This window comes from Salarias fasciatus, chromosome 6 (genome assembly GCF_902148845.1).
Source record: "Salarias fasciatus chromosome 6, fSalaFa1.1, whole genome shotgun sequence".
In the NCBI taxonomy this organism is placed as follows: Eukaryota; Metazoa; Chordata; class Actinopteri; order Blenniiformes; family Blenniidae; genus Salarias; species Salarias fasciatus.
The window spans coordinates 18,659,698-18,684,154 of record NC_043750.1 but is presented as its reverse complement, the minus strand read 5'-3'; the positions used below and the strand labels follow the sequence as shown (position 1 = coordinate 18,684,154).

At 41.1% G+C, this 24,457-nt stretch overlaps 1 protein-coding gene across 2 annotated transcripts; it reads right to left on the bottom strand.

Moving 5' to 3' along the window:
* Positions 1-50: 50 nt before the first annotated feature.
* LOC115390021 (long-chain-fatty-acid--CoA ligase 1-like) lies at positions 51-21,807 on the bottom strand. 2 transcript variants are annotated; one of them, XM_030093673.1, is made up of 21 exons: positions 21,731-21,807; positions 9,807-10,019; positions 9,534-9,648; positions 9,060-9,124; positions 8,875-8,976; positions 7,585-7,684; positions 7,318-7,493; positions 6,910-6,942; positions 6,703-6,754; positions 6,555-6,628; positions 5,765-5,842; positions 3,998-4,132; positions 3,730-3,864; positions 3,473-3,568; positions 3,325-3,397; positions 3,137-3,225; positions 2,035-2,151; positions 1,814-1,957; positions 1,600-1,701; positions 1,452-1,523; positions 51-1,252 (listed from the first exon to the last, which is right to left on the bottom strand). In XM_030093673.1, exons 2-21 carry the CDS (start codon positions 9,999-10,001, stop codon positions 1,112-1,114), a joined length of 2,094 nt encoding a protein of 697 aa, XP_029949533.1. In that variant the 5' UTR covers positions 10,002-10,019; positions 21,731-21,807; the 3' UTR covers positions 51-1,111. The 2 variants fall into 2 exon arrangements, with proteins under 2 accessions (XP_029949533.1, XP_029949534.1); XM_030093674.1 differs by lacking the exon at positions 21,731-21,807 and adding an exon at positions 11,949-12,077.
* Between the last annotated feature and the right edge of the window lie 2,650 nt (positions 21,808-24,457).

Sequence of the window (24,457 nt, the reverse complement as noted above, 5' to 3'; positions counted from 1 at the left end):
TAAAAAAATTAAAACTGAACATCTGTTTTGTAAGTTTTTTTTTTTATGACAATTGACAAAACACAGATGCTTTAATATAACATTGCTTCAACACAAAATGCACTTCCATCCTGTCCTGTGATTAAATCAGCAAACGAAACCAATGTGCCTTGTTTTGTGAAGTTTTCAACACGGTTAGATAAGCAGTGACGATACTTCTCCAGCCAAAAACTGCTCAACTCAGTTTTTTAATTAAAAAGCCGAAATGAAGGTGATATGATGTCCAGCCAAAAGTTCATCTGAAGTTATGACAAGGATGAAGAAGCGATTTAGAAACCGTTAACTTCACATTGATTGCAATATCAGCGTTGGCATGTTCTTGCTGAATACACAAGACAGAGACACATCTCCACGTGTGCAGTGATGGCATCTGAAGGCGCTGCAGGTACGGGACAGAAACAATCAGTATTTTACATGCAGTGGCCAAAAAAACAAAACCAAGAAAAAAAAGAAGGAAAAAAAAAACTAGCGACAAAATCTATGAGGCAATATCATTCCTGAAATGCCGTAGTGACACTAAATCGGGGAATGCAGGGAATTACAAATATAGTTTTCCAGCAGTATTTACAGGTTTCATGATTACATTAAATATCAACTTAAATACATGACCAAAACATTAAATAGCCTGGTATATAAATAGTCAATATTTCTCTCTGTAGTAAAAGCAGTAAAATAGGTTTTAATCTGGTGCTGTTGAGAATCCCAAAAAAAAAAAAAAAAAAATCTTTGAAAGGTTTGCTGGAGTTTCAAGGTTTAATGACAGTGAAGGCATTTCAAAGTCACATTCCCACTTTTATTCCTTTAAACAATCTCTTGGAAAAATGAAACCAGCAACACAGTTACATGATCCACCATATTCCTCTCGAATGGGCCAGTGTTCACGGGGGGAGTGTTGCTCTACAGCCGAGGTGGGGACAATACGGACTTCAACAAGAAATTCATTCAACAATGAATGATTTAAAATAGACACAGATGAAAATAAATGTGACTTCAAACCCCCTTCAGTTCCACGCGCTTCTGGATGCAGGCTGTAGAAGAGTGTCACCTTCCCGAAGTCCAGCTGGAGCCCGGCTCAGATCTTAATTTTGGCATAAAGTGCGTTGATCTGGTCTCTGAAGCGGCTCTGAAGCTCGGCCCGCTTGGCCTTCAGGGTGGGAGTCAGCAGACCGTTCTGGACAGAAAACATCTCCTGGTGTAACGCGATGTCCCTCACCTGCAGGGGGAATAACCAAGTGGGCAACGGATGAAGGTCACGTAGGAAAAGGCCAAAGAAATAAGGACACAAAGTTCAAACTGACTACTCGTGTGTTTTTTGGTGAAGTTTTATGCGTCTGTTATCTAAATTATACAACCGAAGTTTACAATTTCTGAGCTCTTGAAGAGAAAAATGTGTGAAGAGACAAAGTGGTCACCTGCTCAAAAGACTTGAGTCCCGCCTCTTTGCCCAAATTCAGGATGTCCTCCAGGATTGCTTTCTTCACATCCTGAGAATAGAGCCAGAGAGACGTTCAGTGGGTTGGAGAGAAGAGTTGAGCCGCTGCCGATGGCGATCAGTCCTACCTGATTACTACACAGTTCGGAATACGAGCCTTCAAGCCCCTTTTTCTTGGCCCAAATAGGCAAAAAGTCTGGATCAGGCACCACGATGCCCACGAGGCAGGCCTTCAAAACAAAGTACAGATGATAGTTTTAGATCTTTAAATGTTTATACCAAAAAAACTTCTCAATAATTACCTCATTTAGCTGCTTTGACACGTGTTGAAGGAGGACTGACCTGTAAGCTGTCACCATGGACAAATATCTGGGCCACTGGATCGCTGCGGTTATAAACCGTTTCTATTTTCTCCGGGGCGATGTACTCTCCCTGCGCCAGCTTGAAAATGTGCTTTTTCCTGTCAATGATCTTCAGGGAGCCGTTCTGCAACCAAGGACAAATGGAGGTTGTGTTATGTTGCCGTCATGGGTCGGCGCTGCCAATCGGCCTGCTTCGCTTACAGGGAGCCATTTGCCAACGTCTCCCGTGTGCAGCCAGCCGTCCGCGTCGATCGCCTCGGCCGTCTTCTCAGGATCTTCAAGGTATCCAAGGAAAACGTTTGGTCCTTTGACGCACACCTGCAGCAGCAGAGGCACCAAGAAAAAGTAGTTCCAACTTTGAAGCAAATGTCCAGCTACATGTTGGGTCATCACAAGTTATCGGTCCTCATTCGCACTTTGATGAATTTCCCATGATTCACAGTGTCATACAGACATTTGATTACTCTGCTGGAATGATGAAGAACTCAAATCAGTCTCTTTAAATTTTTTTTAAAGAAAATTAAGTGTCAAGTTCTAAACCTGCATATTTTTTTTCTGTTAAGGAAACATAGTATTACAGAATTTTTTAACTCTTCATCGCCAAGTGGCAATATTGAACAATACGTGCATCTGTTTAAATGATGCGAAGCTAACAATAAACCCGATCAAAAGCTAGAACGATGTAAAAACTAATTGTGCTAACTATGGAAGTGTGTTTTTTTGTTGTTGTTGTATTTATTATAGTAAGTTAAACATCATCGTGTTTGGCTACTTTCTCCCAGTGAGCACACATTTATCTTAAATTCATGAAGAGAAAATGACAAAATCTGGTTGAACATCAGCAGTTTACATAGGAAACATGTGACTTTTTCAAACATGCACAAAGTAAGTCTAGTCAGTCACAGTGTTATTTTTATGGAAATTGTATTGTAGTGCTCAATACTGGTGATCTTTATATAGTCTAAACAGATTTGTAAAAAAAAAAAATCTGTGTGTTATTTTAGTCAGTTTTATGATGCTTTGCAATATGTACAATTGTAATTAAGATGTAGCCAAATGGTGTCTGGATGTTGACTTCAACACTGTCAGTGAAGTCAGTTTATCATTTCGATTTAGTTCTGAGTGGCACGCAGCAGCTGTGTTGATTCAGACAAAGAAATAATACAAATACACCACCTTGGTTTATACTAATCTCCATGAAGAGCTTCATTATTCAGACACCTGCTGCACAATATTTGATCAGACTACAATAAAAACACAACGATCTCTTCCTGATTAAGCTGTAATGAAAGAGACTGCTCACCTCTCCCTCTCCATTGGCTGCCAAGTAATTCATTTCTGCTACATCCACCAGTTTAATATAGTTGCAGGGCAGAGGAGGCCCGACGTGACCTGAGGACGCAACGTTTGCAGTGAGTGAACTAAAAACGTCAGGTCCATCCACACACATCCGCTTTGGCAGAAATCTTTGAATGATAGTTTAACATTTACCTGCAGACCAATCCCCGGGCATCGACATGGAGCAACCAGCTGTGCATTCAGTCTGACCGTAGCCTTCATAAAACTGCGCAAAGCATGGATATGAGAAGGGATGTTCACGAGCGAGAGTCGAGGCAAAACGATTAGCGAAATGGTTCACCTGGCAGCCGAGAGCGGCTCGTAGGAACGTGAGGATGGTTGGAGACACTGGAGCTGCTCCTGTGATCATGAGACGCACGCGGCCTCCCAGACTCGCCTGCAGAAAGAAAACAAACAAAAAAACAATGGTTTTCTTCGTGCATCAAAAAACCAACAGGAAATTCATCAGGCTCCTTGTTATGGCACACTGCTCCTCCCCATGGCAGATCTCCATTAAGACCACTAGTGTTTTGCAGGTGGTCTCAGTGTCAGGTTTACCTGGACTTTTTTGAAGATGAGTTTGTCCCACATGCTGTCCTTTCTGACCACTCCACTTTTCAGCTCTGACTCTTTCCTCCTGAAAGCAAAATCAAGCAGCCACCTCTTCAGTGGGGTGTTGGCTTGACCAAATACCTGGAGAGGAATGGAAAAAAACCAGGCATGAACCATGGCTGTCAGTCAGACACTCAAGAAACCTGAAACGAAGCAGAATCCTCTATTCATCCAGGTTGTGATATGATGAAGGCATAGAAATCTGCTCTCTGACCTTATCAAACATGCGGTTGAGCAGGCGTGGGACGACAGGAAACACTGTTGGCTGCAGAGTTTTCAGATCATCCATCAGGAGTCGAATGTCCCCTTGGAAATAACCGATTCGAGCCCCATGGATGAGGATAACGCCCTGAAGAGAGAAGAGGCTGCTTATTCCAACACCTGATGAAAACTGAAAACAGCCTTCAGTGAGATTTTTTTTTCTCCCACTGCGCCAACATTGTTGTTTTGTTTTTTAATAAGCAATATTTATTTGAATTTCTGTCTTTGGTCTGGAAGCTTGCAAATGCTGCAGCAGGAACTGCATGTAGATGTGATATATAGCACAATCAGAAAAGGAGGATATCAATGAGCTCACAGTTACATCTGAATCTAATCTGTTCATTTTCAACCGTGACAGAGCACGAGTCCCATATTAAAATACAGAATGATTTCAAACCAGTCTACGTGAAATTGAACAGCAGCATACTAGTGACAGTGTGAACAGATTCAGACCACTGGCGTTTCATCCATAATGGATCTAAAGAACTAATTCCAGTATAATCTACACAGTGGGGTGTGGTCAAACTGAAGCGCTTATCTATTAACATTAGATTTCTAACAAAATACAAAAAAAAAAAAAAAACAAGCTCCCAGTCAGATGCCTTCATTTAGAGGTCGAGATCAGATACAACTAAACTACTTCAACTGACAACAAAACAAAAGTCAACTATTCAAGTTTGATGAATACAGGAAAACCTTTAGCAATTTTATAGAACATTTTGCAATTTTGGCCAGTGTGAGGCACTGTTGTTGCACTAAAAACACAAAGCGTCCACAGTTCATAACTTTGCATCATCATTTAATAATAACCTTCAAATTTTCATTTATCTATAAGTTCTATGAAGTGGAGTTGAACTATTAAGACCTGGAATGACCGATACAATGATCTGACATCAGAGTAATGGTAGATATAAACCCCTGCCAGCCCTGTAATAATATGTGACATTAAATCCAGCTCTAAAGCGAACCAGCGCAGTACACAAGCACTGTGACCCTCCTCAGGTTCTCCATGAGTGGATGCCAGTCCTGCAGATAAATCGTCAGTTTTCAAGGCGATAACGCAATCAAGCGTTATTTCATACTGCCCTTCAAGCAAGATAAACGTTGGGTATTTTTTAATTAGAAATAGTTGGTTTAAATGTGTAACAAAACCAAGATAAAATTCACAAGAGACATTTATCACAGCAAAACTACCACTTTAATTAATAAAATATATTTATAATCAGGAGCCACAACATTAAGCACACCTGGTACTCGGCTGGACCTGCAGCAGGTCATCCTGACCATGTTTTCATGTCTCACTGCACACTAAATAACAAGCAGGTCAACCGTGTGCCTAATGTTCTGGCCAGTGAAGTTTTTTTAATCATACAGGCAAGAGTAAGAATGTAATCATGCATTAACTTGTTACGATGCAAAAGTTTCTGTTGATATTTACACACTGTCATGTTTACTGGAGAGTTTCAAATCAAACTTGGTCCTGAAGCTGCAAAAATATACCGCGAGCATCCCATCATGCAAATGCAAGTTGTTTTTTTAAGCACATTCTAAATCACTGCTAGCATCAATATACACACATTTCTCATCTGGAGGTTTGTCATTTATCAACAATCTGCTATAGGACGGCTGAGAAATTATCTAAAATCACATGACAGACATTGATTTTCAAGCTTAATCAATTGCATGAATACATGTGAAGGTAATCAAGGCCACAACATACCTGAACAACCCTCTCAAACATGTGAGCTAAGGGGAGATAGGATACATGAATGTCATGGAGGTTCAGCATGCAGTGCACCTGCAGAGGACACACAAAACAAAACACATGCACGTATGCAGGTCAAGCACGGCATACGGTACCTCCACCACCCTCTCAAACATATGGGCCAAAGGGAGGAAGGAGATGAGCACATCTTTAGTGGAGGGCTTCAGTGAGCCCTGGGCGGCGGCAGGAGGAGGAGGAGTGAGGAGGAGGAGGAGGAGGAGTGAGTAGGAGGAGTGAGGAGGGCAGGAGAATACAGGGAGGATCAGAGAGAGTCAACCACAGTCAGAGACGGGGATTTCACACTTCAGACCAAGTCCCATCAAACAGCTGAACGCTGAACTCACCTTCCATTCACAACTGAAACCTCAGGGATACAAGTGCTAATGTTTCATTACAGATAGCTATGTGTTGCCACAATCTAACAATATGCAATGACTTTTGACACCTAAAAATATATATAATTTCTTCTTTTCCAAAAATGTTTGAATCATCAATTCAGACTTTCATCTGTAACAAGTAGCACACAGGGGAGGAGTATTTGTCCAATCCTTAAGTGTTTGCAATTTCTGTCAAAGACTGCTTACATGAAGTCAAATGAAATGAAAGATAAACACATTTTCAGCTGAATAAGGTTTCCTATTAGCTTTTCCATTCATATGAAACACTGAATCAGAAAGATTGTAAACAATATGACTAATAATGATAAGTTTTTTGTTTTTATTCCTTTTTTAATTGTTTTGTTTACCTGTGTTACTCGAATGAATGCTGCAGTGTTGGAGATCACATTTCCATGAGTAAGCATGGCACCTTTTGGGTTTCCTAAAGAGCAAAACAGCTGTCAGTGTGATAAATCAAGTCAAAAAAACAAATGATCTCTCTAGTTTTATGGTTACCTGTGGTCCCAGAGGTGAAGCAGATGATTGCGAGGTCCTCTGGTTTTGGAGGCTGTAATCAAACCGCAGCAGAGCATGAACTCACTTTTCATATTAAAAAGTACAAAAGGACCTCTGATTGATTGAGCGAAATGTCCACTTTAAAATAGTAAATCTCATTTTAGTAACTTATTGACACGTCTCAGCCTGCCGGATGCTTCTACTCACCAATGGTTTGTGAAGGTTGGCTTTACCCAATGCCTGGGGAAAAAAAAAAAAAAAAAAAAACAAGCCTCATAATGAGTTTGAATAATCACACCTGACCTCACAGCATAAAGCATATGAGACCCACTTTTTAATAAGCTTTCATTAAAATTATATTTTGACTTCAAAAAGAACCAATTTTAAAACTTGTTTTATCTGTTGTTTTGTAACAGATGTAATAAATAAAAATGTCCACAACTCTTCACGCAGACTTCAGATATGGAGGAGTGAAATATGTATTCAGTGCAATAAGCCATCGAAAATGCCAACTCCTATCTTCATCATTTGGAAACTGGATCATGAGGAAAATAAAAAGGCTTTCTGGTCCCCAAACGTCAATCACTCATCTTTCTGTGAAGTTTTTTTTCTCACCTCAAATTCCTTCAATTTCAGGATTTCGATGCCGCTCTCTTTGCCCCGGGTCACCAGGTCGTCGTCGATTGCCTCCATGACAACGATGGTCTTCACAGATCGCCCTTGGCCGCTGACGCAGTCCAGGATCATGCGAACCTTTTCAGGCACGTCACAGATCACCGTTGAGATGGAGGCTGAGAAACAGAGCCAGTGTCAATATTCTTATCTTTCATCTGCATTTGCTGTGTCTGGTCAGTGTCATCACCCCTCACCCTCTTTATTTACCTTTATCGATAATGTAGCTGATGGCCTCTGTGCCGAGTGTGTCGTACAGCGGGACGGCCACCAGGGAGTACGTATAACAAGCCAGCTCTGAAATGGTCCACTGCAGAGATACACGCCAATTTTTACAGTCTGACAATACAGAGCATCATGATTTTCACATTCCTGTTCCGTTGTCACACCTTGGCATGGGCCGATATTAAAACCTTATGTCACTATTATCCCGACCAAAATAATTGTGATTCATGATATTACCATGATGATCATCAAAATATGGTTACAACTTTGAAACTGTCATCAAAACATACAAGAATCACTTATTTTTTTTCTTAGTTCAGGAGCTACATGTAATCCCACAGCAGCCTTTTTATCTGTTAGTTCACTGCTAATCACGCTGACACTCAGTCTTCAGGCTGATCCCAGCAGGTTGTTCACATTTTAGTTTCGTTTTCATGCTTCTCCTGCCACACAACACCAGGTTGGAAAATCCGACTGGGTTGACCTGAAAACACCAGGTGTACATGATGCACCCGGCAAAGAGGTTATAACGGCCACGGGGACGAGCCCCGAGCTGCCATATGGTGACGTTAACTAAATGTTCTTTCAATAACTGGAACGACGCGGCGCAGAGCCACAGACATGAAGAGCGAATGACTCGCAGCTCCACCTGCATCTGCAGTGTTTACTTTTCACTGGACAGTGTTACTAATTTTAACCACAGAAGACGGGAAATCATGGATGAGACTAGATTGATGATCTGCAAAAGTAGCAACTTCTGGCATCATCTTCATCAGACTGTAAGATGTGGTGTCTGCACAGATTAAGAGTATTATAGCTAACTTGGTTTTCTGAGTCACAGTCGGCTGGTATTTCCTGACATTTAGGAAGCTGCATGTTTACTTTCCGTTTGCAGTTTAGACTTGAAGCTCATGTTCCAGCTGTCTGAATGCAGCCAGTGGCAACGTTTACATGAACTGTTACTAATCTGATTAAAAAGCGCCACTTAACACCTCTATCATATTAAATTGACCTTATCTACTGAAATGCAAATCGTTTCAGTTGAGAATCCTAGTTTAAAGAGTAGATTTTGTTTAGCTTATTTGCAAATCTACAAAACGATTGATAAGTTACAAGTCAAAACAATTCCTGCTTTCCACAGATCAATTAAGAATTACTCAGGCTACTCTTGTACTGTGTAGTCACAACACAGCACAATACATTTGATGGTGATGGCACCTGATAAAAATTACATCTGTTACTGATAAAACAGCTGGAGTGTAATGTTTGTTTTACCTCTGGTCTGTTCTGGGAAAAGATCCCGATGTATTTGTCTCCTGTGTGAGAGTGACCTCTGTGAAGGAGGGCGGAGCCGATGTTCTCCGCTCGGCTCGCCACCTGCACAGAACACGGTTTTAGAGAATGTAAAATGAAGTCAGGCTTAAGTGGATTAATTTTAATGGCTGCAGTCCATGTATCACCTCTCCATACGTCTCCCACTCGTAGGGCTGGTTGGGTTTTCTTGATCCGAGGCAGGGTCCATTATCTGCAAAAGGAAACTAGTGTCATTTTTTTTGCAACCTTCAGTGTCTGCAGCAGCTGTGTGGGACTCCTTCACCCAAAGGACCTGGTCTTCTCAGTTTTGGGGATGAAAATGGTGCCAAGGCAAGAGCATTTTAGCTTAAGAAGCTTAAGATATAAACCTGAAAAATCTTCAGACATTTACAACAGTGTGAATGTTATGGTCGCAAAAGATGCATGCGTTTAATCCTTCGTTGTCTTGGAAACGGAGGACAGGTTTGTGGGCTGCACATGAAAGAGCTGTCAATTTGAAACGGCACTGTTGCACAGCGAGCGAAGGCATCCTTGTCAAAATGCAACCCAGAAGAGGAAGCGTCTGGGTTGAGACACGGCTACTGAGCTTTGTCTTCGACTGGTACCAGACATGAACTCACTCGATACTCTGAGCCCTCGCTGGAACACCTCGTACATCGTGAGCGCATCGCTGTAGTAATGCGTCATGAGTTCGCTGCTGTCATTCAGTACCGACCTTCGTGCACGTTCGCCACCCTGCAAAGAAAAAAAAATAAAAAATAAAAAATAAATAAATGTAATTCACACATTTATTTAGAGACAAATAGAATTGGAGGCAACAGTGAATCTCCTGTACTTCTAAAAAAATTATTCCAATCAAATTTGATTGGAAATGAAAAAGAGACTTTACTTACCGGCATTTCGATTGACTGCTGTGTGAGATCACAGGGTGGTTTGAGCGCTTTTGGCCTTGTGGCAAACCAGTAGGTGGTGATGGCAGCGAAGGCCCCCATTCCCATGAGTGCGTTGGTGGGGAAGCCTCGCACGTACTGCCGAACATCATCCAGCTCGGGCATCCGCAGCTGTCTCAGGACTTCCTGAGCCTGCATGGCTGTTCTGCAGTCACCCTGTCAAGAACACAGCGACGGAAACGTATGATGAGGAAACCCAGTTTTTTTGGTCTCATTTCTTTACTTCTGCATGCGAGTTTCAGTTCCAGGAAAGGTTATAGATTTATTTGTGAAAAACAGACAGCCTCTATAGCTGAGTTCAGCAACGCTCACATTTATAATTAGGTCATGTGAAACTGATGTTTTCAGCTTCCCTCTTTAAACTGACACTTGCATTGCAACTTGAGGGACACACACTGAAACAACATGAATGTGAACAATATGTGTTCATGCTTTACTACTTCAGCAAACCTTCTGCTCTATGAGATGTGCTCATTTAACATCTATTTTACTTTCTTTTTCATTTGATTAAATGTTATAGTTTGGTTTATTTTACAGACCTGATGGATAGTTCATCTTGATCTGTGATTTCTGGAAAACTGACGTTATACTGAGACAGATGCAGTAAATATGAAACTGAAACAAAGCTTTGAGGACCTAAGCACTGACAGCACTGTGTTGTGTTTCTCAAGTCTAGTTCGATATGGCTCATACAGCCTGCGCCGCTTTATCCTTTGTCCTTAACCATTCCGATCATGATCACCTTATGCTTAAAAACATATTAGAGGATATAAATAATTATGCATCTCAGGCAGGTATTCTCTCTTCAACAACATCCTCACTGATTTCAAGACAATTTAGTCTGACAGACTCCTAAATTACAGAGATTTCAATGAACCATCTTCATGTTGCATACAAACAAGTCCCAAAACATTTTCCTAAGAAGTTCACTGGGACAGAATTTATGCCTTTGTCTGTCTTCATGTCTGTTCTGCGCTGCACTCCATGTGCTGTGTACAAACGGAAGATGTGCGGCCCCATTCAACAGCTGTTTGCCTGAAACAACGATTCAGGAAGGAAATATGACTCCGCACACATTTTCTGGTGGCGAGCCTCCGTGGAGATATGAGGACACGAGCGCAGCCGCAGAGCGCTGAACAGGGAGCCGCTTGTGTGCAAAACGGCGCGCCCGCTCTCTCTTCTGGATGTTTTAGAAATGAGCTCACTGGGCTGAAGCCTCACTTTTCACAATGTCTGAACATATGGTGACTCTGTTCTGCTGAAATTTTAATACAGCAGAATTAGAGCAAGCGCCACAGACTCTTAATTACATGTTAGATGCAAATTAGATGAGCCTGCAGCCAGAAGAGACTGATTTAAACTCACTGAAGAATGTCGTCTTCTGGCAATTATTTCTAATGACTTCATCTCAGTAGTGGAGTACTTTTATTAATAGGTTTGTCCTGCAACATCTAATGTGCTTCAATCCGTTTGACTCATGTTACTTATCAGACTGGACATTCAGGTCAAATCATTTGACCTCTAAGCTAGAAGGTAACAGCTCTGCAGGTAAATGGACAAGTGGGAAGCAAAACCGGGGTAACAATTGACTTCTCACCTACTTCTATTATTACCCCGGGGCTCATGACGAATGGGACTCAGGCCAAGTGGGGCAAAGATCCCAAGAAAATCTGACACACAAGCTACTTACATGTCACTGACTTACGACCTACAGACAGTAACCTGTGCTTCGGGGATGTTGCACGCCAAACTATACCATCAAGGCAATTCATCACAGGCAGAATTCAATAAAGCCATTCAGCTCGGCGTAACCTCCAGTAAGAAAAAGAGACAGAGAGAGAGAAAGAAAAAAAAAGCACCCGAGAAAAACCCCCAAGCACGTTACCCATCAATTTGACACCGAATCTCACAGAGCCCCTCTGAGTCTACTAGGAATCACTACAAACACAAATAGAGCAGAGCAGAGCAGTGATCTCTCCAGCGAAACCTCGGCTACGTGACAGTCCTAAATGCAGCTAAAAAACAGTTCTGGAAGTTCAGCGACAACTACAATCAGAATGGAACTAAACCATTCTCAATACTCACAGCGTGCGTTCACAAAGAAAGGTCGAGGCTATGTCCGATCTGCAGCAGTGTGGTTATCTGAAAGGCCTGCTGCAGCCGCAGTTGCTATTAGAAGGACTCACACTGACCTCTAATAGACCTCTGAGGTTCTCACAACTATGAATAGCAGAAACACGCCCCGTTCAAACAGAAACACAGACGCATGAGACATGACCGGCCACTCACTGGAGCACAGTTCAAGCAACAGGTTGTCAAACTCACAAGACAGACCTTTTGATCTGTAAAATACAATTCTCAACACTTTTCTGTTACACATTACTCTAAGAGCATAGGTTACACTCTTTGCATAACACAGCACATTTCAAAAGTTGGGGATCTTATTTCTTTTTCTGCAAAACTGCCTGTTTCAAAAGTGCCCGACTTCATTCCACATCATTGATCTCCTCAATCTCTGTGCCACTTTTAAACAATTCCACCACCTTCTGAGTCACCACATTTTCTTCTGCTCGGCTGTTATCAGACTCATCATAGGCTAGTTTCAACCTGTTTGAGCTTTCTGAGCTCTAACAGGACAGTTTCCATCAGTTCATGCCACAACTTTCTGTCAAGGGGCACAACAACATATTGTCTCAGTGCCCAGTTCATGCATTAGTCACTTCTTGAAGTAAGTAGGATTAACAGCCAAAAACGCAAAAAAAAAAAACCCTAATAAATAAATACAAAATAGTTTTACAGTGTGAAAAACATTGTACTTCAAATGTGGCGGTGGCCCCTTCCCCCACGTTTACAACAAACAGAGGCAGCAGACCTTAGATAACCTTAACACAGTGAAGTCAAACAGTAGACAATCACGCTGACCAATAGCAGCATAAAAAAGGAGCCTTCACGACATAAACAATTGGTGGTTTTTACAGACACTATAGATTTTCAAAACGAACTTAAAAGTTTCAAAGATCAGATTCGATTAGTTATTGTTCTGTTAGTCCCACAGCGGAGACATTTCTGACGCTGCAGCAGCTGGTCCCAGGACCAAGGTTAGAGATCACTGATCGAAGTGATTCAAACATTTCAAGTCATGTTTACTCAGGAGGGAACAATCAATGCTTATCAAGCTCTTATCTGGACCTGATGTGTCGTTTTTGTGTTGCCGAGCATACAGAAGGGCAAAACAAAGGATCAACCAACAATTACAACAAAGCCTGTTGTTTCTTACGTAACAGTTTTATTGACATTACACCAGAACCTTGTTATTTGAACTAACATGAAAGAGAATATGTGAGCACAAACACGGACTCACTTGACAAACAGTCATGCATGTGTGCAGATTCCTTCCAATCTACGCTGAATAAATTATTATTTGCAGTTCCTCAAGTGAACAACGTGTCATCAGCTGTGACTGTTGACAACAAACAGATCTTTGTGGATCATCAGGGACACTGGTGCCGAGGGAGAAATGGGATGATATTTAATTTTGGTTTCATAGCTAATGCCACATGGCCATATTTCCAAGTCTTGGTTCTTGGTTCTCAACTTTCTTTTCCTGGAAATGGCCTCTAAGCAAGGCAGTGGACCCTCCCTCTTTCTTGACTTAATAAAACATTACAGTGAAGCCGAACAGAGCTGGAAATAGTCACAGACTTCAATTTACAAACTCTCAAGCCTTCAACATAAAAGCAATCCACGGGTTCCCACCTCTGGAGTCAAAATGTCCAATGTGCAACCCTCAACTTGACAAAATCTCAGCAGGCAACCTCCTGTTACCCTCTATGACCTCTGGCATACCCCGAAGGGAATCTGGCAGCCCAGGTCCAGCCAGGTACAGAATGATGACATTTCAAGGCTACAGAAACACTATTATATCACACTGATTTAGAAACCAACCTTTCCACTCAACAGGTTGTTGTCACAGCAGAATAGTTCCTGGACTTGGTTGGATTGAGCTGGGAAAGACAAAAACTGTCACACCTTTGTCTCGGTTCACTTTCTCATTGCACTTTTGAAAAAGGGCCAAACAGTTACGACAAGGTCATGTAGAGTACTTGGATCAGCTGCTCGTTTGGGTCACTCACCCACACAAACAGTGAACAGGAATTAAAAAAAAAAAAAAGCTCAAGGTGGAAGACAGTCAGGCTCAGTGATTGGCCAGGACCGAAAAAAGGAAACCCATTCGGATCGGCACACTTCACCTCCACATCATCTCTTTATTACTCCACATCTGCTCATGAGACATTTCCCTCTCCTTTCCATGGGATTTCCTCGGCTTCCTCAGGCTCTTGAGCACTCTCTTTGGTCCACCTCCTGTATTTGCTACCCCAGCATTTCCTTCTGGAAATGAACTGCACCAGGGTTCACTTGCGAGAGAACCGAGAACTTTGCATCACATTTTTGCTTGTCATTTCAAAAAATGAAACAAAGCATGCAAGAAAGTGAAATCTGGTGTGCTTGAAGCAGACCAAACAGCGCACGTATGAAAGAGTCATGAATCAGTTGTTCCATGACACAGCAGCTCATTCTGTCTGAATTGATTTCTGATGAACATTTCATATAAAATTTGTTGTCAACTGCCTAAATAGTTCATTAAACATGTCTGCAGATCTCGATTTTGTTGGATAACTTTGACAAAAAAATCAAAAAGAGTTTTTGAATAGCGTGAATTCTTATTTGTAAGTGTGTACTTTCTGTCAGACGGTCAGTAGCAGGCACATGCCATTGGTGTCATGCTTGGCTAAGAGTTGTTTGAGGCAAAAGGTACCCCACTCTACCCCCTCCCTCACCCACCTCCACTCTCCATACTTGGCCTGCGAGGATGACGAGCCAATGGCAGAGCCAGCTCGCCAGTCACCCCACACCCCGACACACAAACACAAGACACTGGAAAAAGAGGTGGAGAGGGCAGCAGGTTCGTTTGACACATAGCAGATCACGAAGATGAGCTCGCAGCTGGTGGCAGCTCCACAGCAGACTACAACTGCAGCGTTACAGTACAAGAGTCGCGCAGCACACACTCAGGAAGTTACAAATAAAAACGCACTGGGTTTCTTCTCAAACACTGTAGTTCCTCCTGGTGCAGTGGTGCATTTACAGTGAAGAGACACCAAGCTGCCGGTCTGCACAGCCGTCAAAAGTCTAGACTATTTAAGATCACTATTTCAATCTTATGAATGATGCATTAATATGTGATGCAAAATACACAAAGTCTAATTCAGTTTTTATAATTTGAAATTATGTCCCTTGTCTTGTTAGGGTCACTGTTGATCCGGTTAGAAAATAAGATTATAAAGTAACAATTATAACAAAAACTGAAATCATGAGTGCACTGTCAGCCAACACAGAAACCAGCTCCTCTCCAACCCATGTGAGATTTAAGTTATTCTCATTTTGCCTAGTTTTCCCTGCACAAAAACAAAAGACTGTCATGTCCAGATATGTGAAGTCAATGCAGTGAAATGCTGGTGACTTGCAGGGTGCACATCTCCAGTTTGCAGACTGGATAAATTAGATTTATGGGGGGCCAAATTCTGAATAGTCGTTTTGGGAAAATGAGGAAAAGGACACAGGGTAGTATAGTGTTCTGAGAAGAAGAAAAAGACACATCTGATAAATGTGACGAGTCAGCCAAAAGTTATCATGGAAACTACTGACTCTGGACTTTGGGAGGGAAGGTGAGAGCTTTTCCCAATTTGACTTTTTTATCTTTTAATTTTGAGGAGGAATCAACGTGTAAAACAAAAAAAAAAATTCAATAAAAAGTACAGATATGCATCTGAATTTACTGAAATGCACTGGAGACAAATAGATAAAACACTACCATTAAAAGACGCTTCACGCTCTGAGGGGACTCATCCTCTCACAGCGTGACACTCTTTACTTCAGATGTATCAGCAACTTTATATCGGAAGAAATAAATATTGTTCCTTCTCACATTCATAAAAGAGCAGGTCTCATGATGAATTCATGAGATGCCCAGATATCTCACACATTTCCTCACTTTCGAGCAGACAGAGCCGAGCAGGAGGAACACTGTGTCACTGTGTTTTGTCAGCAGTTTCGGCCGTTAATGTAAATAAAGTCCTTTTGTCTCCCGTTGAATAAAATCAATAGGCCACTGTTTCACTAATGGACACAAGCTTGTAAAAGTACATTTGTCTAAACTTATCATGGTAAACCACATATTCGTCATGGCAAGAGATAAGTTTTAAACAAGATTATCAACTTATGTCACGAGACAATTTATTTGTTAATAGTGTACATGTATTAACATAAATGTAACTTTTCCGCTGTTTTCAGAAGTAAATAAAATGGACAATAAGGAAATGTGACTGGAAATGGACCATTTTAATCTTAATTTGGAATGTTGTAAGATTTTAGGACAAATGGTGGATTATTGTACAACCGTTTCATTTTCATGAAAGCATCACTAAACTGGTCAAAGAACAAAAAGATAAGAGACAGAATAGAGCGATTACATCAGGTCAGTGCGATTGTGAAGAAAGCTGCAGGCTTAATAATTACATCAGCAAACCATCGTATCTCTGTTAGCGTCTTAAGAAAAATAGTGGAAGACTTAAAAAAGAGAAGCACATTTTGCTTTTAAACAAACGTACGACACTGCAATGGATGACTCCATATAAAAATAAAACCACGTCATTTTGACAAGGAACTTTTTGACACTTGATGTTACACCTACCATTTCTCCTCCATCTTTTTAGCTCACTCAAGATGAAAGCTTTAACAGCCTGAAACAAAATCTGCTCTCACACGCTTGGTGTCTGACTTCTCTGTCACTCCGACGTATTGAGACATACCATAACAGACAGAAACTAGTTCAAACTAGCCCACAGTCAGCTATAGGAATCACTGCACAGCAGTTTACCACAAACTGTGAGAAGCAAAATATTGACATGTGAGAATCATGTGTTATTGACTTGTTGATGCGTGTTGTTGGATCTGCTCCCAAAACTCCCAACTCAGAAGCTTCACAAATAGTAAAGACTGTCTCGAGGGAATGAGTTCAACAGGCAGATCCGTCAATATATCCGTGCATAAAAGCTTTTGAACAAAGGGATGTATCATATAACAGGAGAGCTGAGGCGACTGACTAACCAGTTCTTCTTGACTGGATCGGTAAAGGCCACTATAATGTTAAGTTGTGTAAAGCTGAGCCTGCTCAGAGGATATGTGCTGAAGACGTCTGACAGGCTAACGCTCAGCAACAAGTCGGCGAGAAACAAGGTGAAGGCTGTTTTGTCATTACGCAACTGCTGGATGATTGCTGAGGCCGTTTGGCCGTTTGGTGGGTCACCAGTCACATTCAGCTCCTGGTTTTAGGACACACGAGCTGACCTTGCACAAGACAGGCACGCTCAAGACTGCAGGTCCTGACCCACCAACTGAAAACTCACACTGCCGGTCACATGGGCATGCAGTGGAGCACTCTGCAGGGCGAAAATGGGGGAGGTGAATTTATGAAGTGGAACAAAGGCCGCACACTCCTATACCAACAACCAACATAACACATCAGGGTATGGAACCTTAACAATGCAGGCCAAAGGGCACTCCAATGCTTCTGTGTGGACAGCAGATTGTGTCCTTCCTCAGCGGTGAATGAATCGCACAAGACTCAGGGTCAGTATTTCAGTGTTGTATAACGGAATAGTGTCTGATTTTTTTTCCACATTAGATTTTTTTAACAAAGCAAGTAACAGGAAAAACTTGTGTCTTTGGTATGTCATAAATTAACAATTTGGCTAAAATGCACATCTGTGTGCTCAGTGTGAGATGACAGCAAAATACAAGTACGTCATAACTTTTTCAAGGATAAAGCTATTAGAAAAAACACACAACTTAAAAATAACGCTTCAGATTATATAAAACAAGTTGAATGACAAGGTCATGAATATCGGTGGAGGAGTGAATGAAAATAAATAAGAGAAAAACAGACAATGAACAAGAAGTTATTGCACAAGGTCATCTTCCATGTGAAATGTAGTATTTTAAGAGTTAGTTTGCTAGTTTAATTAAAAATGGAACAGAGTTTTCTCTTGGTGCTTTTCCAGTGATTAGACAGTTCCTTTACCCAGCTTTACACTGACAAGGGGAGATGTGGGATCAAACCTGCAACCTTGCGATTAAAAAATAATCCACTCTTGAGGGGCTTCCGGGTTGAGTAGTGCCATGTGTGGACGCACGCCTCTGAGCTACTCCCCAGAACAGTTTATTTTTATACATCCTCTACCTTCTGAGCTACACTATATCACATTTTGCCGAAATCAGATCCTTTGCTTGTTCTCTGCTCAAGATGTGGCGATCAGCCAGCGAAGAGAGAGTGCAACTGCACCAGGCCCAAAGGCTAAAGCTGAGCGAGTCGGAGGCCAACCCAACACACTATGGCTGAGCTACTCCAGAAGACATTGGGACTGGAGAAAGAAGCGCTACTCAACCGATGCCATCAGACTTTATGTGAACGGCCCCAGGATGACAAATAAGGTACTGCCTGGATTCCTAAACAAAAATAAAGAGAGAAACCACTACTGACTGTGATGTCTGTGACAAAGAGAATAGGAGCCACTGAATGTGAACATGATGGTACAGTCAGCAGAGCGAACACATATTCCCTGTCCTCAGCCCCATTTAAGAAAAACGCTTGCCATTGTCAATAGATGTAAGAGAAATAGGCATAGTGAATGTCTAAATCCATAACATGTGATTATATAGAGAAATATTTTGATATTTACTATAAATATTGTTCAAAATAACTTTATCACAATATATTTTCAAAAATCTGATCAAATATAATATACTGTGATACATAAATGCCAGATTCTTGGCTAAACACAGCTTCAATCAGACCGCTACTTCTAAATTAGGCTGTCGTCAAAAAAAAAACTTGCTAAACGCAATGCTGTGATTCAACTTTGGTTTATAGAGTAATCCTTGCAGTTCCACCAGAATGCACCCGTCACACATTTGGCAGTGCAGCATTGATTTTCAGGAGCAGGATGAGTCTGAGGAGTAGTTTCAGTGTTAGACCAGTGGGGCAGGATATTAAATGAAAAGGTACAGGCCTGAGTATTTGGTGATATGAGAGACAGACTGAGTCATGATGACAGCTTTGGATGGCGTCTTTTTAAACTCTTTTTTTTTCCAAGACTGAGAAATTTTTCCCCAATATTTTCCCTTAACAGTATTCTTAATAATTCATCTCTCTTGTATACCCCCACAGAAGTGCGATCATTTCATGCTTGTTAAACACATTTCCTTAATTGGTTGCACTCACATCAATCTTTTAAAAACACTTCCATCATTTCACATCAGCTGATCGGGAAAATTTCTTCTGAAATCTAAAATCACATGCCCCAAGCTGACAGTCCTGTTTCAGAATGTCATACATACCGTCTGACTGTTGTGTCAACGGAAGTTAGCTCAATCCGCCCTGCCTGCAGGCGCCCATAACAGGCAGAAAAGCTGATGCTGGTTTTCTCAAAGCGAGAGTACAGAGATGAAGGGGCAGCGATCTGCTCCAGAATCACAGATCCACAAACTCTCTCTGTTTGCCCCAATGAAAGCTGCTCCTATACTCCCCAGGGCAAAAACACTTGATTCTATCAGCATGGTAAGTTAAATGTCCCTACTGCAACGGCTCATGTGATTGCAGTGTGTGGTCAAAACAGTATTACCTAGTGTTTTGAAAATGTGGTCTGAAAAGGAGGAAAACGACAGACGCTGTCTCCGGTCACATTCCACAGATTCCTGTGAGAGGAAGTTTGCAATAAAACGCCTTCAGTACCACCAAGTACACTGCTGATCTGCACCAACTCCTGTACTGTATGCCAATGACCAGCAAAATGTCATTCATGAACTACAGTGCTAAAACCATTAAGTCAACTGGAAAAGTCAGGGAATCTAAGTGGGAGCAACAGAAATGTTCAATCATGACAGTCAAGCACATGTTTTTTTACTTTCAGGTTCCAACCACCAAAACACTGTCAGTACTTTTCCTATTTGCTTTGCTTTCTTGTCTGTTTTGTTAGTAAGTAAATAGATGGATTGGATGTGAGTAACTGCTGTCTCCCTGACATTTGCATGAAGACTTACAGACCAGTTTGTCTACCAGTTTAACATAAACATGGTCAACTCAGCTTTCATGTTCATTCAGAAAAGAAACAATGAGTAAGAGTTCTAGTGACAAGATGACAAATGGAGACTGACTGAATACTGCTTCAATTGCCACCTGCATGAAATAGCTCAAGAGAAGCACATTTTGTGGTCAACACCCACATCTGTTTTGTGAGTGAGCATTTTGGCTCCATCTGATTGGTCAAATATGTTGATATCACAGTAACAGCAAATTTGCTGTACATTGTGTAGCCCTACAGGACAAGCTGATTGTCGATCATAGGGCAAACACAGACAACCAGCTTTTTATATTGCCCTACCAAGGCTACACACACTCTCATTGAAAAAAAAAGGTTTCACTGCAATCATAGCATATGTGGACAAATCTCCTGACAATCTCGAAACCTTGCCTCTATCTATTATTTATTTAAGTACAACATGTAGGCTGCCTGTTGCAGCAAAATGGCAATATCTCAGCTCAAGTTTATCCCAATCACATGCACTTCCAGTATACAACCAGTATAGCTATCACCATTTAATCAGAAGAAAACATGAATTAGCTGATTGGAATATAAAATCCTAACAACTGGACCTTCAAATCCTAACATTTTATGATCTGAAAATCATCAGAGTGAACACTGTGAATGCATTTTCTCAACGTTATGTTATATCAGTGCATGAAACACTGTGTTTTCAAAGGACACTGCACGATGGATTAATTTCTTGGTTGAGATCGACAATTGTCCCAATATCACTTCTGGTTGCTTGGCAACAGAGAAGACATAGCACAACGTCATAACACAGCAAGTTGCAGTTGTTTTCTTTTTCTTTAATTATATAGATAATGTTATCAAAACATTTTTATAAACAAAAACAAGTTTCAAAGTTCTGTGACGTCAGCATCAGAATCTCAATAAGGTTCAGGGTCAGGTAGAATCGTGGTGACGTCACTCTGCATGAAGATAAGAAAGACGGCGCGTGATGATATACTGGATGAGTAAGGGAACAAGAAATGCATTCTATGTAGTGATGAACGAGTTTAGACATGGAAAAAAAGGGAGGAGTTATGATTTGGGGTTACCAGGTCAGACACACACAGACGCACGCGCGCGCACACACACACACTTATAAATGATGTGGCGGGATGCCACGACTTGCACTAGTAGATAATGGCTACATTGTTCCTCTTTTACACTCCTTACAATTTTAATTCATTAACTAACAAAGGCGTCTGTGTGGAAAACAGCTCGACGAAAAGTGGAGAGAGCGAGAAGGAGAGAGATTAAAGAAAAAAAGTTTGGAAACAAAGAAATTTGACCTCATCATTATCAAGCTACGTGTCCATATCTATTTTTATTAAGGAGAGAGCTCCACAGATGCACCACTTCCTCCGTCACATTACCAGCCATTAAAAAAATTCAAAGATAACCCTACCTTCATTTAGTACACAGATTTCACACGGTCTCTAATGCTGCTGTGAACATCACGACATAAACATTAATGAAGTTGTTTTGAGGTGAGGAGAAACAAAACGTGGCTCGGTTCTGCTCCATTTAAGGAAACGATAAAAACAGCATTTCAGTGGCTCACATCCTGCTTCAACTTCTGCAAAAATAACGCCGTGTCTCTGTCTATGCCAAGCTACGCTCACACATGCGAATTTAAGGGCGGTAAATGTTGCCACTGACCTGTTTGCAGCAGCAGACTTTAACCTGATTCTTGAAGCAACAGAGGAGCAGCAGTGGCGGCGATGGACTACATGTTATTTAGCTGCCGCGGCGCTCAGCCAATCAGAGCGCGCCTCACATGTTGTTTCCAGACAAAGTTTGAGAGGTGCTCAGTGATTGGTCGACGTGTCGTGACAACATACTTCCTATGTGCACAAAATCAGGTTCATCTTGAAGTGCAGAGGTGTAACCGGACAGCAACTGTTCTACCTATTTGTACTACTTGTATTTACTTTACATTTTAGACTTTAATTACTATGTATGTTCAGCATACCAACTTGTTTCTTTTTTTTTTTTTGGGGGGGGGCAGCATTAATTACAAAAGAATAGACAAGACAAGGACACTTACATATAATATTTACACAAATAAGTCAAAATTAAAAAGAAATATCAATATCACACACACAACTAACTGCATATTTACAAGTTACATATTTACATAATTTAATATAGATATATGAAGTGTGTCTGAGCCTTGTGGTGATGGGTTTGAGGGTGGAGAGAGGGAGGTAGAACTTTGAGGTGTGCTTGGGATTCATTGATGAGGTCTGTTCAGGACGGAAATAAAACTGTGCCTGTGGCAAGAGGGTTTTGTCCTAATGGAACTTAGAGTAAATTTAAAGTTACAGTTGCTGTAATTGCACTAATGCAACAGAAATGTGCCATACATGCCTTTAGATTTGTTCACAATTATTTCTTCTTCACTCCTTTTCCTGGAGAATCCAATTGAAATATATCAAATAGGTATGTTGAAAAAATCCAACTTGCATGAGGATAAGAAAAGGCAAAAAAGCATAGTCTTCTCAAGTGAAATGATAGCATGAAAAAAGGCCCATGAAAATGCATTTTTTCTACGCCTGATTTCTAAGACCAAGAGAAACATTTTCTAGACTGTAAAATGTTAAAAGTGACAAGGAACAAGAAATACAAGCCAAAAGAATGGAAAAAAATCTATTTGTTTTACAGTAATCTACTGCATCATTTACTGTAATTAAGACATCTATTTTTGTCTCTTTAGGAAAACATAAATTAAAAAAAATCATGCAAAGTAGAGAAAAGAAAAGTACTCTTTCGGTTTTCACCAGAGATCTGGAAATTCCAGTCTATTTCTCATGTCAACAAAATGAGCATGGTCGACATAAAACTGCTGAGACACACAACAGTCTGGACAGCTGCTGAAGACTAGAGCGTACACTCTGTATCTCTGTATACACTGAACTGATGAGGGCTCAGCGGGCAAAGGCCTAGCAGATATCACCACTGAATACCTAATTTAATCATCAGTCTCAAGGGCCAAATGTGGCCTCTGTGGATTAAAAATGTATTATTCTAATTATTAATCACGTATACATGGTGCTAACAATACAAGCTTCACTATAGAGTTAAAACATACTTTAACATGGATGCAAATAACGTGGAACATAATCAAGGTAAACATGTAGAAATATGAAAATATAATGATGTGTAATGTCTGCTATAATAATGATTGTTGGTGTGATACAATGGAAACAAGTGGAAAGAGGAACATTACTAGAAGGACAGTGTATTGATCACAACGAATTAGCTACTTGGTTCTAGAACCAGTAGGGAGTCATATCTTTCTCAGTATGCCTCCATGTTTAGATTATTCAACATGCACCACCATAGTTGGTTTCATTTCCAATAATGATGAGACCTGCTGCAGAGGAGAAGTCCAGCACCTCCCACAGTGGAGCTCCAGGAACAACCTGACGCTGAACACTGGAAAATCAGAGGAGGTCACAGTGAACTACAGGAGGTCCAAAGACTGAACACGCTCCTCTCAGTGTACATGGGGAGGAGGTGGAGCGTGTGGATGGTATAAAGTTCCCAGGCATCCACATCTCCTCTGACCTCTCCTGGATCCTGGACTGTGAACACTTCACACCTGGTGAAGAATGCCCAACAACGGCTCTTCTTTCTCAGGAAGCTGAAGCAGGCTGGACTCTCTTCCCAGCTGCTCACAAACGTTTACAGAGCGACCGTTGAGAGGGCAACCCGTGTCTCAGCATGACATTGTGGGACAGAAAGAACACAAGGATATAGCACAGGGGATTGTGGGACGTCACACATCCTGGAAACACACGGTTTGCACTGCTTACATCAGGAGAACAGTACGGAAACATTCAGACCAGAACCAACAGACTCAGAAACAGCTTTTTTCCAGTGCTGTGTGAGCCATCGCCCCCCTGCAGTGATACTTTCATCCATGGTCCACAAGTGTTTCATTATTATTTATTGATAAGTATTCTTTTAAAGTGTTTTTGATATTGACATGTGTGAGTGTGCCTTTAAACTGGGGGTGTGCAAAATGTTGTTATATTTTCATAATGACAATAAAACTGTCAGCTCAGCTTAACTTCAGCTGCTGATCAGAGACGTAACACCATATCCAGACGAGCCAAGATATCATAGTCAGGGCTGCAAAGCAAAATACTACATTAAGGTGTGGCAACCCTTTCTTGATTACTAAAATAGTCTTCCTGGAACTACTGGGACTAATGAGAGTTTAAATACCTCACGCCACCCTACTCCACCCTCATTCTTTTCTTTTCTTTATTGATCTTTTTTAACATTGTCATTCACAGCTCTGCCTGTGCTGTTTGGGTTTCAGCATTCTTCAGTATTAGGAGTGTTTTTTTTACAGCTGTCTATCATGTCTTCAATAGC

Excerpts from the sequence above, each read along its gene's own strand:
- LOC115390021 (XM_030093673.1), bottom strand. The coding sequence starts at position 10,001 with ATGCAGGCTCAGGAAGTCCTGAGACAGCTGCGGATGCCCGAGCTGGAT. Across the intron at positions 9,649-9,806 it reads AGCAGTCAATCGAAATGCCG|GGTGGCGAACGTGCACGAAG; the intron begins GTAAGTAAAGTC and ends TTTTCTTTGCAG. Across the intron at positions 1,958-2,034 it reads ACGTTGGCAAATGGCTCCCT|AACGGCTCCCTGAAGATCAT; the intron begins GTAAGCGAAGCA and ends CCTTGGTTGCAG.